The sequence below is a fragment of the Lepidochelys olivacea genome (assembly GCF_965140295.1).
Source record: "Lepidochelys olivacea isolate rLepOli2 genome assembly, chromosome: 4".
Taxonomy (NCBI): Eukaryota; Metazoa; Chordata; order Testudines; family Cheloniidae; genus Lepidochelys; species Lepidochelys olivacea.
The window spans coordinates 33,503,570-33,526,847 of record NC_140414.1 but is presented as its reverse complement, the minus strand read 5'-3'; the positions used below and the strand labels follow the sequence as shown (position 1 = coordinate 33,526,847).

Below are 23,278 nucleotides of genomic sequence, written 5' to 3'. Positions count from 1 at the left end.
CTGACTGTTCTCTTAGAGTTTGTTCTCATGTAAGTGTAGCTAGAGAACTTCAGTTGACACCATTGTCATGGGGATTGTGCACGTATGCATGCACACACCCATGCAGAGAGGTGAAAACAGCCATTAATGTTGGGTGAATTATACGCTCTTTGGAACATGCATTCTTTATGACTGGCGCTTGCTGCAAAAGCATGGTGTGTAGGCTGTTGTGATGTCCAGGGTTGATTCCTCAAAGGGCCTCCTTTAGTTATCTACCTGAGGAAAAGAGAGATGTAAAATACTACCCTGTTGATTTGGTAGTATTTTATACTCACTTTGTTCTGGTGCAAATGACCACACCAGGTGTCTCTGGCAAATCAGACCCAAAGTCTTTGCTCACTGGCATTTTTGACAAAGCTGTCCAGGGCTTTAAGAACTTACAAAACATCACTGTCGGGGAGTAAAACTCAGATCTGGTGGAAATGGGACCAGGGGAGATGCACCCACTTACACTAGGAAGTCTCTGTTTCAGGGTTATCTTTGAGAGCGCTGACATCTATTTTGTCATTGCTTTATTGGTCTCCAGTCAAAAACCATACTATACGGATGGATAAGCTTCACTCACTATCTAGGAGAGGGATCCTTGCCATTCAAAGCTGGTAAAATCAGTAAGGTGGGGCTAAATCTATTATTGACAGTCATTATTAATTTCATTAATGTAAAACACACTACCCGAAAGCAAGTTGTGTTTAGATCTTGTTCAGTAAATCATAAGTTAACATTAACAACCTTGCCCATTTTCACTCTTCTCTCAAACACCACCCCTTTTGGGCTTCATCATGCTTTTCTCGCACATCCAAAATGCCCATGGACGTCAACACAGCATGAGGGTGCTCAGCATCCTACAGGAAATGCTCGGCACCTTGCATGGGCAGACACCTTTTCTACCCCCTTTGGAGACCAGCATCTCATAATTCCAGTTTCCATTCAGAGGGCTAAAGATGTAATTCTTCCAAGAGAGGCCACATTCTTACTTCTGGTCAAGATTGAGTGAGTCACTTCTGCAGTACTGCTTCAAGCTACAGATCCAGTAATATCAAATCCACTCTCAAGTTCTAAAGAGGCAGCGTAATCTATCAGGTCAGACATGAGTTTGGAAGCAAGGAACTCCTGCATTTTAATCCTTATTCTGACACTGATTTGCTGTATATTGGGTAAATTACTTGATCTCTTTGCCTCTTTCCTTCACTTTAAAGTGATGGTAATTATTTCACAGGTGAGGATTAACTAATTAATTAGGGAGGTAACATTTTCAAAAGTAATTGAGGCACCTAAGGGCCTAACTCCCACTGACTTTCAATGAGGCTTAAGTACCTGTCATTTTTGAAAATGGGACATAGGTTCCTAAATCATGTAGGCGCTTTGGAAAAATTTATCCAGTGTATTTATAGCTCTTTGAAGACCTGGGGTCAAGTTCGGTTCTCAGATCCACTGATACAATCTCACGGAAACTGGTGGAGCTGTCTCAGTCTAAAAGAGGGCAGAATGTAGCCTTTGAAGCAATAACGTTCATTCAGATTTTCTATAATAGGTTAAAGGTGATTTGTTTTTGTATATTTTCTTTCCCTGGCATTTTCAAACAGACAACATACTTATTGCCACATTATTTTCCCCCTGAAATGCGAATCTAATTTTAAAAGGCGTTTAATATAACTGTCCCTTAATTTTAAAGAAAATGCAAGGTTGCTTCTGTTTTGAAAGCCTCAAAATAGACCAGCTCATTTTACATTTTTCGTATTTCAGAGTATAAGGTTACAGCGTGCACTTTAAGTATCTCACCGGTTCTTAACACTGGTTTTGGATTCTCTGTACCAAAGACTGAACTCCATTCCACCTGAAATGTCAATGGCCAGACCACCCTGGAACTCTGCACTGGCCTTCAGCCCAGACTGTAACTGAATGACCTGAAAGCATAAAAAAGCAGAGATCACACTCCATTTTGCTAAATGCAGATCAAAACGGTGTTCATTTTCTTTTTTCTTTGAGGACTGTTCAAGTGGGGAGGAAGCACATGGAGCTCCCCTCTGTCCTCTTCCATCCTTGTGGATGGGCATGGACAGAACTTCACTGCAGAGCATATCCTCTGTTCTTGCCCAGCACCTTTATGAAAAGGAGATAAGACTGGGACCCCAAGTGTGTCCTTCCTCCCACTCCACCCACGATACAGCATTACTAGTCAGGTGCAGAACAGGGAGCGTCCTGCCCCCTTCTTGCAAAGTGTGACAGAGCTACCATACAGGCCTGCACTTCCCAGGAAAACCACAGAGGAATTCATCCGATGAAGTGAGCTGTAGCTCACGAAAGCTCATGCTCAAATAAATTGGTTAGTCTCTAAGGTGCCACAAGTCCTCCTGTTCTTCTTACTCTTAGTTTGTCTTGGATGAGCCTGCCAGTTGGGAGCACCCAGTGCAGAATTTTGCCCCATAATGGCAATAAAATACCCACTGTTGCCCAGCAGGACCATCGAGAATGATACAGAGCTATAGTGGAGGGATTTGATCTGAAGAATCAGGCGGCTACCACAAATACAAATCAAAATGCCTTTGATATTTTGCTGTCAATGCACTTTTTGCCAGCATTGGGCATACTTATGGCTGCTTGAAACCTTTACAGCTGGACTGGAAATGCATTGCCTGGAGTCAGTTTCGGAAGTGATAATCGCTCAGCCTCACAGAAGCTTGTTACGTTTGAAATTTGAGAGTCAGCCAAGTTTTTAAAGTTCACACCACTGGGTAATCTGATTTGCCTTATATAACTGCCCCACTCACCTGAAAACTAGACAGTCTAATTCATTTTTTTAAAAGTACATTTCAGTTTGAAAAAGGGTGATTTAGGCCATAACACCCCCCACTTCCACCCCCAACTTTGCAGTGTCAGTGGCTGGCACTAATCAGTAAATCAAACTTATTGCTTAGGTCCATGGAACACCATCGTGGAGAGAGAGGTACAGCTTAGTGTACTGAGCACAGACCAGGGAGACAGGAACCCCCACGTCTAATCCTGGCTCTGACACTGATTCCCTCTATGGCCTTGGTCAAGTCCCTTAGGGCCTGATCCTGAGCCCACCGAAGTCAATAAAAAGACTCTAATTGACTTCACTGGGCTTTGGATAAGGTTTTTAATCTCTCTCTTCTCAGTTCACCTTCTGTACAGTTAAGATGCAGATTAGAGCTGTGCAGAGGATAATTACATTTCATGAAGGATTTTTAAATTTGGCTTCATTTTGAATTGGAATGAAACAAAAATTTCAAAATTCTCCAATAAGGTAAATTTGGGCAGCGGGGGGGAGTTGGATCAATCAAAATGTTTTGTTTTGTTTTATACTTTGTTAAAAAAAAACATTAAAATATTTCACAAAAAAAACAACCCCAAAAGGTTTATTCTGAAAAATGTCAAAATGGAACATTTTGATATTGTCAAATGTTTTTGTTTTCACCAAAACAAAATGTGGGTGAAATCAACAGGGATTTTGCAAAGCATTCTGATTTTGAGGGACCTGCATTTTCCAGCAAAAAATGGTTTTGTTGGTCTTCTGAGCTCTAAAAATGATCAGTTTCTACCTTATGTAGAATTAGTGAATTAAAGCAGCACTCTGAGCCTCACTTGGGAGAAGATAGTGATTGCCCAGTACATTTTTAATTTTTAAAAATGGCCCCCGGAGCACCTCTCTCCGGCTATTGATGTCTGACAGGCAGCCTAGGCCTCCCTTGTGGCAGCAGCAGGCGGCAGCCAGGCGTCTGAGGGTACGTCTGCACTGCAATAACTCACCTGTGGCTGGCCCACATCAGCTGGCTCGGGCTGTGGAGTTATAAAATTGCAGCCCAAATGCCTACGCTGCAATTTTATAGCTCCACAGCCCAAGCCCCATGAGCTGTAATCAGCTAACACGGGCTAACCGTGGGTGTTTTATTGCAGTGTAGACATACTCAGAAGCCACTGGGTTGGGTATAAAGACCGTAGCCTCCTCCATTCCTTCTGGGGCTTGAAGAAGCAGGATCAAGCTACACCCTCCTCCAAAAACACCAGCACTAATGGTGGGGGCAGGAGCCTATGTTCCCTTTGCATCTGAAGGAAATAGCAGGTGTGGGGCATGGGCAGATGGGCACTCTGCCTGGAGGAACAGTCACAGGAGAAATGAGAATGGGAGCAGCCCCTTTCAATACAATGGGAGCTGGCTTCCCATTCCCCTCCATTCAGGCAGAGGGCCTGTCTCCCCTCACTGTTGAGGGAAGAGGGGCCTGTGGCTGGCCAGCCCATCTTTCACCCCTGTTGTCCTAGTGAGATGAATTCCCTCACACCGAGCAGGGGTAGTGGTGTGTGTGTGAGCGGCTGGCCAGTGGAGGATGTACACACAAGCTGGTGTCTATTCTTAGTGAAATCTGCTGCTCTCTTTCTCTGTTTCCCCTGTGCCCAGGGCTCTTTGGGATGGGGATACTTGTCCTCCCCCATCCCCACCGGGGTCCCTCCCTCTGCCAGTATCTCTGCTCCTATATTGTTCCCTGTATTACTGCAGCATGCAGGAGTGTTTGATGCTTCTACCCCCCTTGCATTCCTAGGCTGGACAAAGGGATCTCTCTATGGCCTTCCCTTGCTAGCTGCTCAGCAGCCCTGCTGTCTCCTGCGGAACAAGCTTGTAGGTTCCCTCCCCAACTCAATCAGCAGGGGCTGGTGCTTAAAGAGGTTGATTGGGGGGAGGGTCTTAAAACCTTCCCCTCACAGTGTATGGAGCCTGGAGAAATGTGGTGACTGTATCTGGTTACTTCACCTTTTAAGGTCTGAATCATTCTGTGGAGCAGAGTTCAATCGGCTTGTCACTTGGCAGTCAGTTGCAACTGGAGTGGGCTGGAGATTTAACCTAAGAATGCAGTGGGCTTGGATGTAGCTTATAAACAAGGATGCCCCTCACTAGCCTGATCACATGTTGTTGTCCTGTTTTCTTGTTATCTAGTTAAAGTCATTGTGTGAAATCCTGGCTCCCCTGAAACGAAAGGGAATTTTGCCATTGATTTTAATGGTCCCAGATTTCACCCATGGTAGCTAATTAAAAATGCCTGGCTTATTTGGATCTGGAGACATTCCATGCCTCTCTTTTAAAAATTAGAACCAGACTGGACTATAACTGAATGTATGTGAGGGTGTAATAGCATGCATTCTGAAAGTCATTTGTGCACAAACAGGGCAGCAGATTTTTTGAGATGCATGTCAAATTGCACTTAAGTATTTGAATGAGGAATCAATTTGCAAAGGCTGAATTATTACATTTAACAGTTACTGTGGATGTGATTATTTAGGACGTCAGAGGCTGCAATAGTTAAGTTAAATTTGCCATTAAAACTCAAAGAATATATCATGAACACCCGTGTCTCTTTGTTTAATGTTTTTATGAGACTTGAAGACAAAGTTGACCTGATCATCCATTACTTACTCCAGGGCTGAATTCTATCCTCAGCTAAACATGTGCAAATCCCATTAAAGTCAAGGGAGTTGGCCTTTTAGAGGCGCTCCTTTCCTTTGCCTTTCTATTTAAAGCTTAACAGCGTTCTTTGTAACAGAAGACATGATATGAAAAACTGGGATCAATGTCTTGGTACTGATTCAAAATGCTGAAGTAGACCACATTTCAACAAAGACCCACTACGTACTATACTCCTGCAATGGAACGCAAACGGCAGGGCTGAAAAAGGCACTTATTTGCGGGGGGGGGGGGTGTCTGGTTTTCAAATGGCTGCTTTGACCTCATAAAATATTCAGTTTCTCTGCTCTTCTGGCAGGTGCGATACCGAGAAAATATTGTTCCTACACCCAGGAGCGTTAATGCAGGTGTCTTTGGGGGCTCAAAAATAATTCCATGAGAGGTGTTTCTTTTATGAAGGGGACTATAATTTGCCACCCTGTCACTCTTAACCTTTGAACCAAGTTGGGAAAGGTGGTAATAGATGCATAGTGCACCCTGAGGATATTTGTTTGTGGATTTTTGGAATATTCTCTCTCACAAAAACACCGCATCATGGGTAATGGGCAGGAGCAGGAGTTTAAAGGGACATCATCAACTTAGAATTCACATCTGTCTGAGAATGCTGTTGACTATAGTAATGACTATTACAGCTGAAAGGAGCAAATGAAAGAAAACTATTTTTCCAGGTATTTTTATGTTGTATATTTGACAACACTTTGTGTGTAGTCAATTTCACTTTTCACCTGTTTAGTCAGTTAGCAGTGGAGCAATTAGGACCTGAAGTGATCCATATAAAGATGAACAAAAGAGAAGAAAAACCTTTATAACAGTTCTGAAGGACTTTAAAAAAAACAACAGAATATACTGTTTCAAGAGTCCCTGTAAAATAGAATATTCTGAAATTAGTTTTCAAAAGTTTAATTGGCCAGTTTTAAATTCCTCCTTTCAGCTTTCAAGTCATCCTCCTATAAATAGGATAGCAACTGTGCTATCTACATCCTTTACTGTTACACATTTGTTCCCTGTCTGTGCTGAAACAATATTGCCCCAAACCATGACTCACTGTGGATGGGGCTAGCAGGTAACTGACCACTGGCCACTGTAGAGAAGGATGAACAATGTTATAAACTCTTTTATAAAGCCATACTGTTGGTCAGGATGGTTTTATAAACTCTTTTATAAAGCCATACAGTTGTGTGCCACTCTCCAGGCTGGCCCAGGAAACAGAGTTAGTGCCCTGGAAGCAAAAACCATGGGTAAGAAGCTACGTGAATCGTGGCTATTGGTGCAATGGCATCAGCACAAGTGCAGGGAGTGACTCTTTTCCTCTCTCAGATCTAGATTCTTAAATGCCAGTCTTACCATTCAATTCAGGCTCCATCTACACTTCTGTTTACATTGTTTCCTGATAGAGTTCTAGTTCTAAGCACAGTTCAAAGGCACTTCAGGTGAAGATGTTTATAACGCAGTATAGTGGGCCTATATGGAAGTGGCAAACCAATGTGAAGGCTGTTTCTAATCTTAAGCATGATTGTTAAAACTAGTCTCAGTCACTTGCTGGAGGATCCTCTGCTCCTTGAAGTCTTTAAACCACGATCTGAGGACTTCAATCGCTCAGACATAGGTGAGAGGTTTATCGCAGGAGTGGGTGGATGAGAGTCTGTGGCCTGCATTGTGCAGGAGGTCGGACTAGATGATCATAATGGTCCCTTCTGACCTAAATATCTATGAATCTATGAGAAAAAAAGAAGTTTAGCCTGAAGCTTTTTTTTTTTTGGTGAACAGTATTGTAAACCAGTTGAGGACCCTGTGTGGATGGAGCTTAAAAGGATCCGGTGATTTCTTGGCTAGGAAGGATCAATTGAGGTATCTGCTACCTGGAACCTAGCTTGCTTGAGCAGCAACTGTGCACTCAGTGATACAAAAGAGAAAGCAGAGAGTGATCCCATCTGCTCACTGTGCTGTTACAGAGCTTCCATTGCCAAGGCTTCCTGAATTTCAGTGACTGACCTCAAATGATATGCCCTGCTGTTGTGAGGGATGGCATGCAGCTCCAACACTGGCTTGCCCTGCACTCTTACTAGGTTGTCTGAAGTTAAGGAGCCTGGAATCCACTGGCTGGCAGAGTTCTCAGGGTGCCTAGCCAAGTGATTCTGCCAGAATATTTAGGGAGCTTTGTGCATGCACGGCAGTTGGAAAGATTTAGTTCTGGAAACACGGCCCTTATGTGATCTGAGCTTGAGAACATAAAGGTCTGATCATGTTTCCCACCTGCCAGGTTTGTAAAATAAGTCACTGACACGCTGTCTGTTAGTTGGACCTCTGGCATATAATCTTGTTAGAACCCAACCCGTTTTCTCTGTGAACTTTAGTTCACAGTTTGTGCACTGGGTGTGAAACTCTTAGCTGACAGAACCATTTAAAAGTGGCTGTGCTTGATTTCAAATGCAAATGCCAATCCTCTGCTGCAGAAGACTTGGTGCTCAGGATCATTTCTGGTTGGTATTGCTGATCATTTCTGGTTGGTATTGTGTTAGTCTGTATTCGCAAAAAGAAAAGGAGTACTAGTGGCACCTTAGAAACTAACCAATTTATTTGAGCATGAGCTACAGCGTGCATCGGATGAAGTGAGCTGTAGCTCACGAAAGCTTATGCTCAAATAAATTGGTTAGTCTCTAAGGTGCCACTAGTACTTCTTTTCTTTTTAAGGGTACAGTGTTAGTCAGACTGTCTTTGAACAGTTTGGCATTCTCCTCCACCAAAAAGTAGGGGAGATAAATGAGATTCTATGAAGTGAAAAGTTCCACGGCTGGAGCCTCTCTGAACTTTTGCACTAGGAGCTGTTTGCACTATGCTTGCCCAGTAATCCAATACAGTACTGCTTTGGGATAAAACTGGAGCCTACAGTTCTTCTATAGGTTGAGTTCTACCATTAGATTTACCAGTTCCACATATCTGTATTTAAGCAGAACAGAAAAAACAGTCCACATGCTGCCTCTTCGCTCTAGGTTAAGTGCTACTCAGATGCATGGTTGTTCCATATCTGAAGCTGGGTTTAGTGCATATGGTGTTGGTTAAAGATGCAAAGATTATCTGCAGTGCTGTTGTCGGCACAGAATAATAGATTCAACTTTAAATCCCTGTTTTCAGATGGTTATAATGTCCGAACCCTTCACCTTTGGTGATTTCCACCTGAAGAGGAATTGTTTGGGAAAGTTTGACCAAATATAACTCAGTGGCTTGGCGATACAAGGACAGTGAAAAACACTCACCCCATCACATGCAAAGAAAAAACCTTGTAACTTTTTTTTTAGCATCGCTGGTGCCAATTTGGTTGAGGGAAGAATGGTTACTGAGAAGAGCCTTTTTGACTTCCGATGACAGATCATTTTGATGTCACTGACTTATGAGCCTTTGAAAATTGCACTCTGTGAATTCACAGTAAATTCTGAACAATGCTAGCACTAAGCTTGTAAAGTGAGCCGTTAAGGAAGATCACATGGTGCATGCAAGCCTGGGTAACTTAGCTGAGCATTTGACAAGATGAACAAGATGGGTCTCAGATCACTGGATAACTTCTGAGCTATAAAAACAGATGGCTGTTGGTGAGCCCTCCACTTTAATAGGAACTGTACATTACAAAATAACTGGTTAGAGAGTATATGTTGGGAAGCTGGAGGGTTTTTCCGCAGGGAACTGGTTTGTTTTTTATAGTAGTAAAGTGGTTTTTTAGAGTGATATGTATTTGCAGCCTTTATCTTAACTCTTTTTCTTCTATCCAGGCTGATTTCCTGTCTTCTGATTTCATGCACTACATAATTTCCCTTTGGATTGAAAAGTAAGCAAAGTCTTATAGACTCTTCAGTATCAAATAAGTGGAGCAAACAGTCAGATTAATTTAATGTGTCTGGAGGAGCGTGTGGGTGTGTGTCCACCTGAGAGACAAAAAAAGTTTAGAATGAGATATTAGTACCTGTGAGTAATCTGTCAGAAGGATAAGTCCTTTCACCACATTCATAGAATCTCCAGTTGCCGAGATCATTTTAGACATTAAATCTCCATACCCCTGGAAAAAGGTAACGGGCCTGAGTTGAACATCAAACAAGATTGCTGACATGCCAGCAAAGGACTCCAGGTTTTCCTCGCCTTCATCAGCAGATGCAGCTATTATGGCTTCTAGGCCTTGAGCTTCAATCACAACCTAAAAGGCAAAAGTGAGACACTATCCATGACAAAGTGCCCGATCTGGAATTTTAAACACTACAAGAATTTCTACTACAGAAGAGTTGAAATTTAAAGTTAACTTAATTTTTTTTAAATTTTACTTTCAGTGAAAAAAGCATCTGATCATAATATAACAGTGTTTCAAAGCAGTAGGAGAAACAGACAGTAAAACAGTCTCATAGCAACTATTGCCATTAATTAGATGTGGATGGAATTTGCGCCTAGCAGGTAGACTATATAGTCTTTCCCTAGAAGTAAAACTTTGGATCTGTTCTATAAGGAACTGCCTTTCTTTTGTATAATACATTTGCCTCATTGTCAGCAGTTTTTTCTGTTATTGGCATATTCTCTGCCTGACGCAATAGTCCTTAAATGCACAAACCCCCATGGTTTTCAATGGGAGATACATTAGTTTAAAGGCTGCAGGAACAGGCCATATGCTAGATCAGTGTTTACATAGTGCATGGCAGTTACCTGGCTGGCATGAAGGTGAGCATTTTTATTGAAAAGAAAGATGTTCATGTTACTACTTCTTAAAATCCCAGAGCCTGAGTAGAGGATGTCAAGGCTGTATGTGGATGATGCATCAGGACCACCTTAATCGACAAAGACACCAAATATTAATAATGCCTGCCACTAAGTCAAGTGACCAGCAATATAAACAGGCTTAAAAAGCTATTTTTCTGGTTACATACGTGTCACGTAGCCAGAATAGGCAGAAGAAGACCCAGTCTTGGAGAAGCGATCATAGTTATGAACAACCATGTCCTTCAGAACTTTACGAATCATTTTGCTGCATTATTTAAAAAATAAAACAAAACTAATTTGCTACTGCACTGTCTTCCATGAGAACATTAAGACTGTCAGCCTATTGGGAAAGAGAAGATTTAGCTTTGCGCAAACTACTCTATGCCTGACTCAAAGCCTACTGAAGTCAATGGGAATCTTTTAATTGACTTCACAGGGCTTTGGATCATCAGTTCCTAAAACCTGAAGATAAATAGATAAGGGATAATAGATGGTATTTCAGAAACTGCCTAAGAAATTTAGGAGCACAAGTCCCATTGAATCGTTTAGGCACTTTTGAAAATTCCACCCAGTGTTGATTATTTCCTTTCTTTCCTGAAAGAATTTTAAGGTCCTAGATGGACAAACCCCTGGGGAGTGAAGTTCCTATGCACAGAACAGGTGGTATCTGACTTTTTGGTGCTTCACTTTGCACCTTTAATGTTCTTTTGAATGTAAGATTCTTAATCTGTCTATATAAATTGATATTTCAATAACAGAAATGTAAAAGATTACGACCGGAAGATTTTTTGTTAAATACCTGGCTTAATTGTTGAGATACTTTTATAAGGTCTTGGCCACAGATCTGGGTTTGGTTGCAGGAAGGTTATCAGTTAAAATGGTTTTATTTGAAAACTAACAGTCTAGAATGAAAGATATTTCAATGATTTTCTTTTAATGCTGCAACTTTTCAAAGAGCTTCACCTTCCGGAAACACAAAACATAAGCTCCATCGAACATCAAGAATGAAGACCAGGTGGGAAGATTTTCAAAGGCATAACTGGCAGGAAAGCACCTAACTAATCGAAAATCAGCAGGGAGCTAGGCGCCATTTGTGCCTTTGAAAATCTCCTGTCAGGCGTTCAGTGTCTGCCCCTGGAATATATGGATTTATTTTAAAATGTCAGTAGCCAAAAATAGAAAGATGAGCATGTGCCCACTTATGATCTCTTAAAAACTACACATTATTTAGCTATTAACTGAATACCCTTTGTTTTTATCCCGTCACATTAGTACGGAGAGCAATAAGTAAAAAACTGTTTGTTTATATCTGTGTATGCCTGTACATTTGTGTGTGTGTGTGTGTGTGTGTGTGTGTATATATACACACATATATTAAACATAATGTACCTTGCAGGCATTTCAAAATGAAGTATATCTTGGACTAATGAGAGCATGTACTTGTTCATTTCCAATGGTAGTTCTCCAATAGAAAGCAAGAGGTTTTTCACTTCCATGTAGGATGGGTTACTGCTGAAGATGATGGCAGCTGCCGTGGTTCTGAGGGTCTTTTCATAAATTTTATAATTCTGGTGATAAATCCTGTTCATGGTTTCCTTCACCTAATCAGAAAATAGAATATTCACCTAATAAATCACAGGTATCCATAGAAAATGTACAGCTTGGAATCATACTAATTTATGAAGTCAGAGATGCAAACACATAGCCTGAATGCTGTCAAGTCTAGGTCCATAGCTAATACATTCAAGTATGTTTTAATATAGTGCTTTTTATGCTCCCTGTGTCACTTTACACAATAAACACTAGTAGTATGGTGATTGTGCAAGGAAATGGCACAGCCATTATGTTCTCAACAATAGCTCATACGCACAATAGCTCATACTTACACATTAGCACTGTCAGGAAGATTGTTGGCCAGAACATAGTGGAGGAGAACTAATACAATGCTGACAATGGCTAAGGAGATTTCTATAAATGGTTAAGAGAAGAGGTTTCTTAAAAGTAATCATACATTTCCCACAAGCTAAGGATTGTCTGCTATTGAGGTATCTTACCATGAAGGACTGCAGAGCTACTTCCTAACTAATGGAGTGACAGAGAGCGAAGCAGTCATGGCCTGCTGATGGACTGAGATGGTTGCGTTGTGAAATTGCATCATGGCAATGCAAGGTCAGCAATGGTTGGTGCAGAACAGCAACAGAAGTACACAGTGCAATGCAGTGATGTCTGGATCTCGCTCTGGGGTAATCTTCTGTAGTTCCATTTGCCATCATCTCTCAGTATTCCTCTTAACCTATCCCTTTCCTGGCTGCTGGGAAGGAAGACAGAGGTACCTCTCTCTCCTCCTTGCCACCCATTTTCCTTAGCTACTTGGGGGGCAAGGAAGGATCCTGTTTACTCTGATTCACATGTTCAGCATTCCCTCTAATGTCTCTTGTGTGCTACACAGCAAAGTGAGCATATCTGTGAATGGAGTTCAGATCAGAGCCGGGATCTCCACATGCTGTACCATAATTGTTGCATGTGACTCTAGAGCCAATTAATTCTAGATACTGCTCAATGGGAAGAGAGAGAGGTATAGAGATCAAAACTGCCATGAACAGTTTTCTGGCTATACCATGAGAGGGTACAAAAGACCATTTATTGAAAAAAAAAATATCTAGTGTAAATTGAAATGGGGTGAGACATGAAGAATGGGCTCCACTTAATTTACATTTGATTTTAAATGTCCTCTCTTGTACTTTTTTCCTTGCAGTAAATCTTCTCACCTCACTGGTGATGAAAGAGATGCCATATCTCTGCAGAGCAGTGACAGCAATGTTACTGATGGGCCCTTCTCCTGACTCAGCATATTTTAGCAGCAGTGGAATTCCTTCAGGCAGAAGGGCATTCTTCATTGCCAGCAGGTACATCTTCACATCATCCTCTTTCTTTGCCCTGTCTAATCCTCCTAGGATCAGCTTCTTAGCTCGCACAACAGCCTGAAAAGAAAATAGATGCCACATTTAAGACTTGATCCTCCGAGCTGCTAAGCGCTTCCTGCAAGGTGCTAAGCGTGGTCAATGCCCATGTGAGTTGGAGCTGCAGGACTGGGTCCTGATACTTTTGGCTGGTTGAAAACATAGTTGGTCACATTTAGCAAAGTTACGACTTTTCAGCTGCATACTGAAAACTTCCTTGAATCGACAGGCATGCCCCGATGCATGAGCCCTAAACATGCCACTCACTTAGCATGCACGTGTTGGTTCAAGGAACTTACAGACTCCACTGTTGAGGCCAACAGACACAATTTAAATAATTGTGACAGAAAAAAATGACACGGGAAATGTTCCTTCTTGCCTATTCACACAGTGGTATAGGAATGCATGGCACTTAACAGAAAAATAAAAGGTGTAAATCCTTGGGTGCTGGCTGGATGCTCTTCAGCGGTGCAAAGGAGTCATACATCCAGCAGATCTGGCCAGCTGAGGACTCCTTGTCCCTCAGGTTGCTATACTTCTTGTCACGACCCATAGAATGGCATAGAATCAGTCCTAGGAGCTCCCTGCACTGAGCACAGATTAGATACAGTCCAGCACTGGACCAATATTCCTGGTCCAGTGAATTTGCTGTTTCTATGTTTTAGGTAGACCCTGACTGCACAAAGTTTTCAGGGGATACCAAAAACTTCTGCAAAACCAGACAAAAGCACCATGTCTACCGCCAGGCTCGGAACATACAGGCATTTGGGATTAGAGAGAGGTCTGATGTTAGTTACCCTAGTGTAAATCAGGAGTTGTTAGAGTTATCTGCATTCCCAAAAGACGTAACGGAGATCAGAATCTGACCCCCAGGGCACAAAATAAAACCTGTTCTAAAGGAAGTCTGTCCATCACATTAGGTGTCTGTAAGCTATGTTAAAAACCTGAGGGCAAATTCTGAGAGATGCTTGCATGAATTTTAGGGTGACCAGATGTTCCGATTTTATAGGGACAGTCCTGATATTTGGGGCTTTGTCTTATATAGGTTCCTATACCCGTCCCGATTTTTCACACTTGCTCTCTGGTCACCCTAATGAGTCTCCCAATACTTTCAGCAGGGGTTGTGCATGTGCATCCAATGGCAGAATTTGGCCAGTAGAAAAACAGCAAATACTTACTGGAAGTTTGCAGCCTCCCTTGTCACACAGCTTTTTGATGAGTGCACCAACGATGATGGTAACAGTTTCTCTGATTTCACTATTTCCAATCTGGCCCTGGAGTCTATTCTGGTATTGAAAGGGAACACTGTTAGCCTTCACATCTAAATAGAATGGTACAAATCCTGCAGTGTGCTGAGCGCCCTTCACTCCTGTTGACTTCTCTGGGAGAGGAGGGTGCTCATCGCCTCACAGGATCGCACTCGTACTCAGCAGAGTACTGCTCTGCTGTCGGGTGTAATAAATGTAGTTTTTTTCCTTTTAAGTTTCATTCAGAATATCTGGCCCAGCAGTTCCTTATGAAGCTGATGTTTAAAGCCTGATATCAACAGATAATAGAAATACTTAGCTCTTATATATTTCATCTCTGAATTGGTATACTCACAAGAACAATTTGTAAAATGTTGCTTGATCTGGTAGTCTCTAGGACAGGGATGGGCAAACTACGGCCTGCCAGCCATTTTAATCCGTCCCTTGAGCTCCTGGTGGGGAGCGAGGTATGGGGCTTTCCCCGCTCCAGCCAGGGAGCAGGGTTGAGGGCCACTCTGTGCGGCTCCTGGAAGCAGCAGCATGTCCCTCCTCCTGCTCCTACGCATAGGGGCAGCCGGGGGCTCTGCTTTGCACACTGCCCCCACCCCAAGTGCCACAGCTCCCATTGGCCGGAAACCACGGCCAATGGGAGCTTTCGGGGTGGTACCTGCGGACGGGGCAGCGTGCAGCAGAGCTGTTTGGCCACGCCTCCACGGAGGAGCCAGATGGGGGACATGCCGCTGCTTCTGGGGCCACTTGAGGTAAGTGCTGCCCTGAGCCTGCACCCCTGAGCCACTCCCCAGCACCCCAACCCCGTGCCCCAGCCCTGATCACCCTCCTGCCCTCTGAACCCCTCAGTCCCAGCCTGGAGCACCTTCTTACACCCCAAACCCCTTATCCCGAGACCGCACTCCCAGCTGGAGCTCACACTCCACCCTCACTGCCCCAGCCCGGACCCCCCTCCTGCACCCTGAACTCCTCATTTCTGGCCCCATGCCAGAGCCCACACCCCCAGCCAGAGTCCTCACCCCCTTGCGCACCCCAACCCCAATTTCATGAGCATTCATGGCCCGCCATATAATTTCTATACCCAGATGTGGCCCTCGGGCCAAAAAGTTTGCCCACCCCACTCTAGGAGAACTGGGATGTATCTACATACTGTTACGTAATAGGTTTTCCGTGGTGTAAGCAGAGGTGACATTTTACAAAGTAGATATAGGTTCTGCATCTGAAATCCTATGCATTGTGGGTACTGTATGAGCCACAACCTGCAGCAGAATGTGCACACCTCAAAGTTGTGAGGTGCTTGGACAACGCCCCTTCCCTCCCCTCTCAGTGTGGCTTAGGCTCTTTGAGTAATAAATTAGCTTGTGTTTTTTCTGCCATTTTGGCTTACAATTAAAGATTTCAGTAGCAACTCATTGGGGTGAGAAGCAAATCCACAGGCATATAGGAACCGCTCCTGTAGAACAGAGCTGCTTCCATTCTTAAAGTCCAGGAACTCCAGCATAGCCTCCAGTGAGGCTGGGGTCTGAGCAGAGGTTACAGCATCCACCAGCTGAGGACTGTAAAGGGAGGAGTGGAAATTAACACGTTATTGAAGTGTGTTAGGCAATGTATTGAAAAGACACTGCTACTTACAGAAACAAAGAGGTTGGGCTATTGACAGGTCTTATCATGGCAAGTAAATCACAGGTAACATTTATTACTCTTTTTGGCTGCTACTGCTTTCAGCATTTACATTTTTAGCAAAACCAGTGCTCCTGAAATCTTCCAGAGCAAGATAGTTGAAGGACAGCAAGGGGTAGCCATACACTTAGATTATATTTTGTTTTATGCCAATACAGAGGAAGAGTATGACAAAAGGCTTAGAAGTGTTCTGAGTGTTTTAAAATCCACAAGATTAAATCTGAAAAAGGAAAAGTGTGTCTGTAAAAGGAAAAGAGCTATAACTCCAGATGAAGGGGTTTCCACTCAGCGTGAGTTCCAGCTTTGATTCTGTTGTTTACCAGAGACCACACTGTCTGGGATGCTATACAGTTGCCAGAGGCATCTAGGGGCTGAATAATAAACTGCAAGAACATGTTATTGCAGAAGCAAACACTATCATACAAAAACTTCCCCTTTCATGTAGATAGAAAAAGTGTTAACTATTACAGATCTAGCATATCCCTAATATGACTACACATGTATGTCTATGAGTTACTCCCTCCCATGTACCCACCTCACATTTTTTGTGTTTTGTAAACACTTTATTAGACCATAAAAGGTTGCTCTTGGTGACTTACAGTACTGCATTTCTTTCACTTCTAAGAATTTGAAGTATCTCCTCTTTTGTAGCTTCCCTGAGGTTCTGAATAAAGGACAAAAAACTTCTTGTTGCTTCAGCTTTGGAAAGGTTTTCAGGTTCTAGTTGTTTCCTGATAGCCTGCCAGTGCTCAGAAATCTGCAAAATAATTAAACAAATTGATGTCAAACCTTACGCACTGGTCTCAATTCTCAGAAATCAGTACCATGATAGCTATGTTGAGTATAGTTTATACTAGCTGAAATCTCATAAACTGGAGATTCCTTAGATAGATATCACTTAATATGCCTCTGTTATGGTACCATGTGTTCCTTAAAACTTTTCCAGGTCTCAGCAGCCTCTGTAAATATAGTGTTCATAAAATTTGGCTCTAGTTTTCTTGAAACTTCACGACAGAAAGAAATGTGAAATGCCACATTGAAATTATTTTTAGAAGGTGGCACTTCTGCAAGAAGCCTTTGCATATGCCCCCGTAAGACTTTCCCTTTTCTGTCTTCTACAGTTGTGTATGGTGAAGAGGGGTAGCAATTTGTAGCTGCTTTATAAAATGGTAGTTAGCAGAGTATTGGAACCAGGATGATTTTGCATGCTTTCAGTTGTTGAATCATTAATAATATTTTACATGTATATAGCACGTCATCCCAAAGTATCTTTAAAGTGCTCCACAAACTATACAACTGAAATACATCTACCTCTGCTGTGGTGGATAGCAATCAAGTGGGGCACAGCATGCTGCACAACAGTTGTGGAAGGGAAAGGGGGTGAAATTTAGGCCAAGATAAAGAGCCAGTCAAAAGTGATGCACCAGCACTACAGGTAAACAAGAACTGCCATACTAAATCAGACCAATGGTTCCTCTAAGTCAAGTATCCTGTGCACAAAGGTGGGAAGTACAAGATACTTGAGCGGGAGGGGCATGAAACCCTGCAGTAGGCAGTTGTGGAATAATATGTCCAAAAGAAAAGTTTCTTCCTTCCTTCTGTGGTTAGAGATTAGTTTATGTCCTGAATTGTGAGGATTTATATCCCATTCAATTGTTGTCATCCTCTCTCTCTCTCTTTTTTAAATCCTTACTATTGTACCTCCGGATGTTCCTGTTATTGATATAAATGTCCAATCCCTTTTTTCAATCCAGCTAAGCTCTCTGCATCAATTTTATACATTTCCAGACTTCCCATTGCTGTATTTTAGAAGCCCATGTTCCACATTAAGAAATTTAGAGGTTGAGAGGGTTACTTTCTTTCAGACACCTTTTGTAAGAAATCTGTACAGGTATTTTGACCTTTTCTCTGTTCTATCACCTGCCTCCACTTCTGTTATCTAGTATTATCTAGGACATTCCTTGGTGAAAACTCATCTGTTCTTTTCAGCAGTGTTTATTGCAGTTCTCCAAAGTGGGAATTCACATCAATACCAGTTCAATCTTTGCTAAAATATTCTATCTTCACAGGGTTTGTATTAAGCTAGAACACTTGAACCTGCCTGCAAACAGAAGTATAATTTCAGTGCTACAGAGTGTAATTCCATGAACTGTAACAGACAGTAATTAGGCAACAATGGCAGAGGCACTGGATATTTCCTGGGGATTAATGACCATCTGGGAGGAATAGATGGCCTGGGGCTGTTAATCTCTGCTGGTCACTGATACCCAGCATCAAGGTCAATATTGCTATTGTAAGCTGAAAATGAATAAATATACATCACAGAGAAATGGATTTTTGTGGTGAGTGACGCACTTTGGTTGGTGTGCTCTAGACAATCAATGTCTTTTACTTTACACTAGGTTACTCTAAATCATCTTTTAACATTCATCCAGCTTTAATGATTCTTTTGCATCTTCCGGCAGCTGACCAGTTTGAGGAGGTTAGGCCCCAAGAAGAACTTGGGGTCTCGAATTCATCTGGTCATTAATTGCCAGGAAATGCTTCACCTGTTGCAGTTAGAAATCATGTAAAATGGATAAAGAAAAATTATAATGCAGTTACTATTTTTATGTGTTGACAAGTTAATAGTTAAACTACATGAGAAGCAGCTTCAAATTTCAACTGTGACGCCTGGGGAAAGTTCCTTAAGCCAAAATTTTCAAATGTGCGTGACTAAAGTAGCCATCTTAATAAATGGCTTGATTCCCAGAAATGTTGAGCACCCATTTATATAAGAACAATGATTGCTCAGTACTTCTGAAAATCAAGTGACTTATGTGAGGTGCCTAAATACGGATTTGCATGCCTAACTTTAAGCTTCCAAGTTTAAAAATCTTGGCCTTTTTTTCTCTGTATCTAGGTTTCCTACTTGTAAAATGGGGATAATGGTTACTTTTACTAATCCTAACCACACCTAAGTGATCTAGGTAATGTCTGTGAAGGCCTTTGACAATGTAAAGGTGTATGGCATACTATATCAGAGTGGTATTAATGTATATTATGACATGGAAGTACTAAATATTATGATGTTGCTGTTCTGGATGTAGTGTTCTGTTTATAGACCCAGTCTTTGTATAGCAGTTACACTCGAATACAGCAGGGAAGCAGGACTCCATTGTCAGCATTCCCCTAGGTTTATAGTGAGAATGTCATGCCTCATTCCTCATGCACTGCTCTGTAAAGATACCCAATGATTTTTAATTTGGCCTGGAAATTATCTCTACAACTATTATGACAAATTCAGATCCAAACTATTTGACCTCAGGTCTCGCAATAAGAAGTGAGAAACTGTTCAGTGTAAACATTCATAAGCAGAACCCCATGGTGAAGGAGGGCACCCCTCTTTCTCAGCTGTCTGCCTCCCATTGATGTACCCGCACCTTCAGAACTTCTTTACTACTCATGCAATATCCCTTCTGTTTCAGATTTCCCCAGCTTATGTTTTTTTAACTTCTGTGCAGCTATACAAACTCTAGGAAAAAAGACAACATTACAGCATGATTTTACTGCCAAATAATTTACACAGGCTCCAGGACAGAAAGGTATTTTAAGTGCATGAATAGACCATTAAAAGTGCTTAAAATGATGCACATACTTCAGTATCTTGCTGAATTGGAGCCATACCTTCCACATCAAAAAGTTTTTAGAATCATAACTTCTAAATTCTAGGATATCAGTTCACTGAAAAAAAAAATCAGTTATCATAGTATCAGTTAAAATATTTGTTGATAATATCAATACACTTTTTTAAAGTAGCTTTTATCTTAGATTTTGCTAGTGTGTAAGTCAAATCTCAAAAAGCAAGATTGTTTTGCTCGAGGGAGTGGGAAGAAAGGTTAGACTTTCAAAAAAATACATATAAAAGGCCCATTTTATTTTAAAGTGATTCTAATTAATACATTTAAGAATTTACTTGTAAATTCTCAGAAACTTCATTACCTATTGTTAAGAATATGTGCTATAAGTTTAGAGGGAGATACATGATATTATTCATAGAATACAAAAGGGTTTAATTCCACTTCAAGTGCAAAACTCAACTCAGCCTTGGTTGTTGACTCACTACAGCACTACCATAATGTTCAGAAGTTTGGGGGAATTCCTGGGGCATTTATAATGATATATTACACATCTTTCTTTGGCATATTTGTTGGATAGAAATTTCTTTTTCAAACCTGTTCTACTCACCTCCTTGAATTTAAGTCTCTAACCGTGTGTTTACTTACTGAGGGACAGTTTTTGCATTCAGTCTTGACTGGCTCTGCCACTAGTGGAAGTGCTATATAATTAGGGTCCAAAGTCTTGATAACGCTGGCAACCTGCTTCCCAGCAATCACTCCAGGGCCAGCTTCTGTTGACTTCAGTTCCAGTTTCTGCCTGCACAGCCACATATTGAAAAAACACTGTTAAGTCGGAATGTGTTTTGAAGAAATAAATGAATCATGTCAAGAAAGAAATATATTATCCCATTGATGTGAATCATAGAATCAATTAATTTCTCATTTGAGAAGTTATAGGAAAACACTGTAAATCTTTTTTCCATTTTAAGCTATCAGGAGGATTTAACACTAGTGGAGGTGTTGCTGGAGGGAAATGGAGGGAATTGATCTGTCTAATGAATAAGGTGCCCAAATATTAGGCTATTTTCTGGGATTCAGCTCCATAACATATGGGAAACAGCCTTCCAGAACTTGTAGGTGTAAAAATAATGCTAAGGGCTTGTCTATATGGAGACTTAGTACACTGCAAGCTGGGGTGCAAATCTACAGTGCACTAGCTGGTTGTGCACTAATTGTCCACGTGGACTCTGCCACCCAAACAGCAGTATGTCAATGCTCACTGTGGATCTTTCAGTGTGCAGCAGCAGGGTCCACAGGGTGAATTTGTGTGCAGCACGCTAGTGAGCTGTACATTGGCACCTTGGTTTGCTGCACACTAAGTCTTAGTAGACAAACCCTAAAAATGTTCCTGAACCAATTCATTGGATATGAATGCCTCCAAACTCTGGTGGATCTAGGAGTCTGGACTCAGACATTGTTCCAAATTTTGCAGTTCATCCCGATCTATATAACAGGCCATGATCCAAACACCTCTGAACTTTCAGATGCTGGAAGTCTAGATGTGGAGATGCATCTTGCAGCTTGGGTCAATCTCTGTTTAAAATTCTACTAAAGAAATGAGAGGATGCAGAAATGGAATGACTCCAAAACTGGAATGTTGTTATGGCTTAATACCTCCATTAAGAATGTGATCAAAAACTGAAAAAATATCATTATCCAAAAAAATCAGCACTCTTTAAAAAAAAAAATTCATAGACACCCTGAATTTTTCAAAATGGTCTGACCAGCTTCAACTATTATTATTTCATTATTTATTATTTGCGGCATGATAGTACATTTGCGCCCCATTGAACTAGGTACTCCACAAACATATAGGTTGGACAGAAATCCTTTCTGAAGAGTTTATGGTCTTAGGCCATGATCGTGCAGACACTTTACTCACACTAGCAGTCTCATTGCAGTCAATGGCACTGCTTGCATGAATAAAATAAACATGTTTGCAGACGTGAGCCCTAATTTAAGACAAGACACCACAAGTGTGTATAACAAACAACAGGAAATAGTGAGGGAGGGAGAATGATGACAGAAGTGACTGCAAAGTATAGTTACATACACTGAATATATACACTAGTCGATGGTTTTCTATTTTTAATTATAAGGTTAAGTAAACATCTAAAATATATATAATTAATTATTCCTACCCAGCCATTATTAGTTGGATTTAACAGTTAAACATTTAAAAAAATCAAATTAGCCACCTTACTTGGAAACTATTTTGGCATTTGTCGTTTGCCGGAAATTCAGAGACAAAACATGATTCTCTTCTGCTCTCACAGATTTAATAAAGCTGTCTTCTAGGACATAAATTGTAGCAGATGTGACTTTTGTACTGACATCTAAAAGCTGAAAAATAATAACAAACAAGAAAATAGGGCCAGATCCTACAGTCCAAACCCAAGGCAAAACTCTAACTGAACTAAGGCCCTGTTGAGGAATGTGGGACTGGGCCTGTCCCCCTGGTGTAGGAAAGAGATCTAAGCCCAGGATTGGGAGCCAAGATCTCCAGAGCTTTCATTTAATTTCTGACATGATTTCCTTATCTGTGACCATGAGCCAATCACTTCCCCGTTATGCCTCTCAAATATTTCATTGGCAAATTGCAATAATGCTTCCCTACCTCACAGAGGGTGGTGGGGAGAGAAACGGGGGGCTAGGGAATTGAATATTGCTGAAAAGACACTCAATAATTCGTAGATCAAGGTTTTTTCTTTTTTTTAAAGGCAACCACCAGAAAACAAGATTCTCGAGAAAATCAGTGGGGCAACTCCTAGGAGTCAGATTTCCTCATGTGAGTTGGTGTTGCAGGATCTGGCCCAACATTGTTGGCCTCCCATATCTAGAACATATTGTGGAAAGGAAACTAGCTATCTACTCTAATGACCTGTTCATAAACAACTTGAATTCTTTGTGGTAAGCTTGAAATACTAGGCGCTCAATGCTTAGGCCCAGCCACACTGCCCTCGGTGCAGGAGCCAAGAAGGAGCAGGGCAAATATGGCTGTATACCGCCTTTGTGCTTTATGGATCTCTACAGCGGACAAGGATTAGTTTGGGCTCTCGGGTTAGCTTGAGTACCCTTAGCCTGGCTCTAAGTTGCACTCATTAGTAACAGCCCAAAGGGGGCATTTATGCTAGCCATGGATCACTAGGGCACAGATGCTTTGTGGCCACATCCATACCATACCTCCTTTGTCATGCCAGGGGAACCAGCTGTGCAGTTCAGCCAAATTTACTACCTCCCTATGCCACCGAAGTGCCATATCGGGTTAGGGATCTGGCCCTACATCTGCAGTATGTACTAAACACATATATAATAGCTGGGGAAGGGTTTACAATTATTACTAGCTCTGCAAATATATAGAAGCTTTACCCACATAGAAAGAAACACATAATAATTAAAACCACAAAGAAGACAGGACATCCTGGAAGTCTCCATAGACACTGCAAGTAAAATACATCCTGGATCAGATCACCAGCA

At 41.7% G+C, this 23,278-nt stretch overlaps 1 protein-coding gene across 1 annotated transcript in view; it reads right to left on the bottom strand.

The window, feature by feature from the left end:
* Positions 1-23,278, bottom strand: part of MTTP (microsomal triglyceride transfer protein) — a 38,422-nt gene that overhangs the window by 2,995 nt on the left and 12,149 nt on the right. Inside the window, exons 6-16 of the mRNA XM_084625809.1 lie at positions 22,005-22,144; positions 20,408-20,558; positions 16,742-16,899; positions 15,850-16,018; positions 14,385-14,492; positions 13,015-13,227; positions 11,636-11,847; positions 10,414-10,511; positions 10,193-10,314; positions 9,468-9,695; positions 1,819-1,943 (exon numbers count right to left, since the gene is read on the bottom strand). Of these exons, the coding sequence (XP_084481935.1) occupies positions 1,819-1,943; positions 9,468-9,695; positions 10,193-10,314; positions 10,414-10,511; positions 11,636-11,847; positions 13,015-13,227; positions 14,385-14,492; positions 15,850-16,018; positions 16,742-16,899; positions 20,408-20,558; positions 22,005-22,144 (1,724 nt within the window). The remainder of the gene's footprint in view (positions 1-1,818; positions 1,944-9,467; positions 9,696-10,192; positions 10,315-10,413; positions 10,512-11,635; positions 11,848-13,014; positions 13,228-14,384; positions 14,493-15,849; positions 16,019-16,741; positions 16,900-20,407; positions 20,559-22,004; positions 22,145-23,278) is intronic.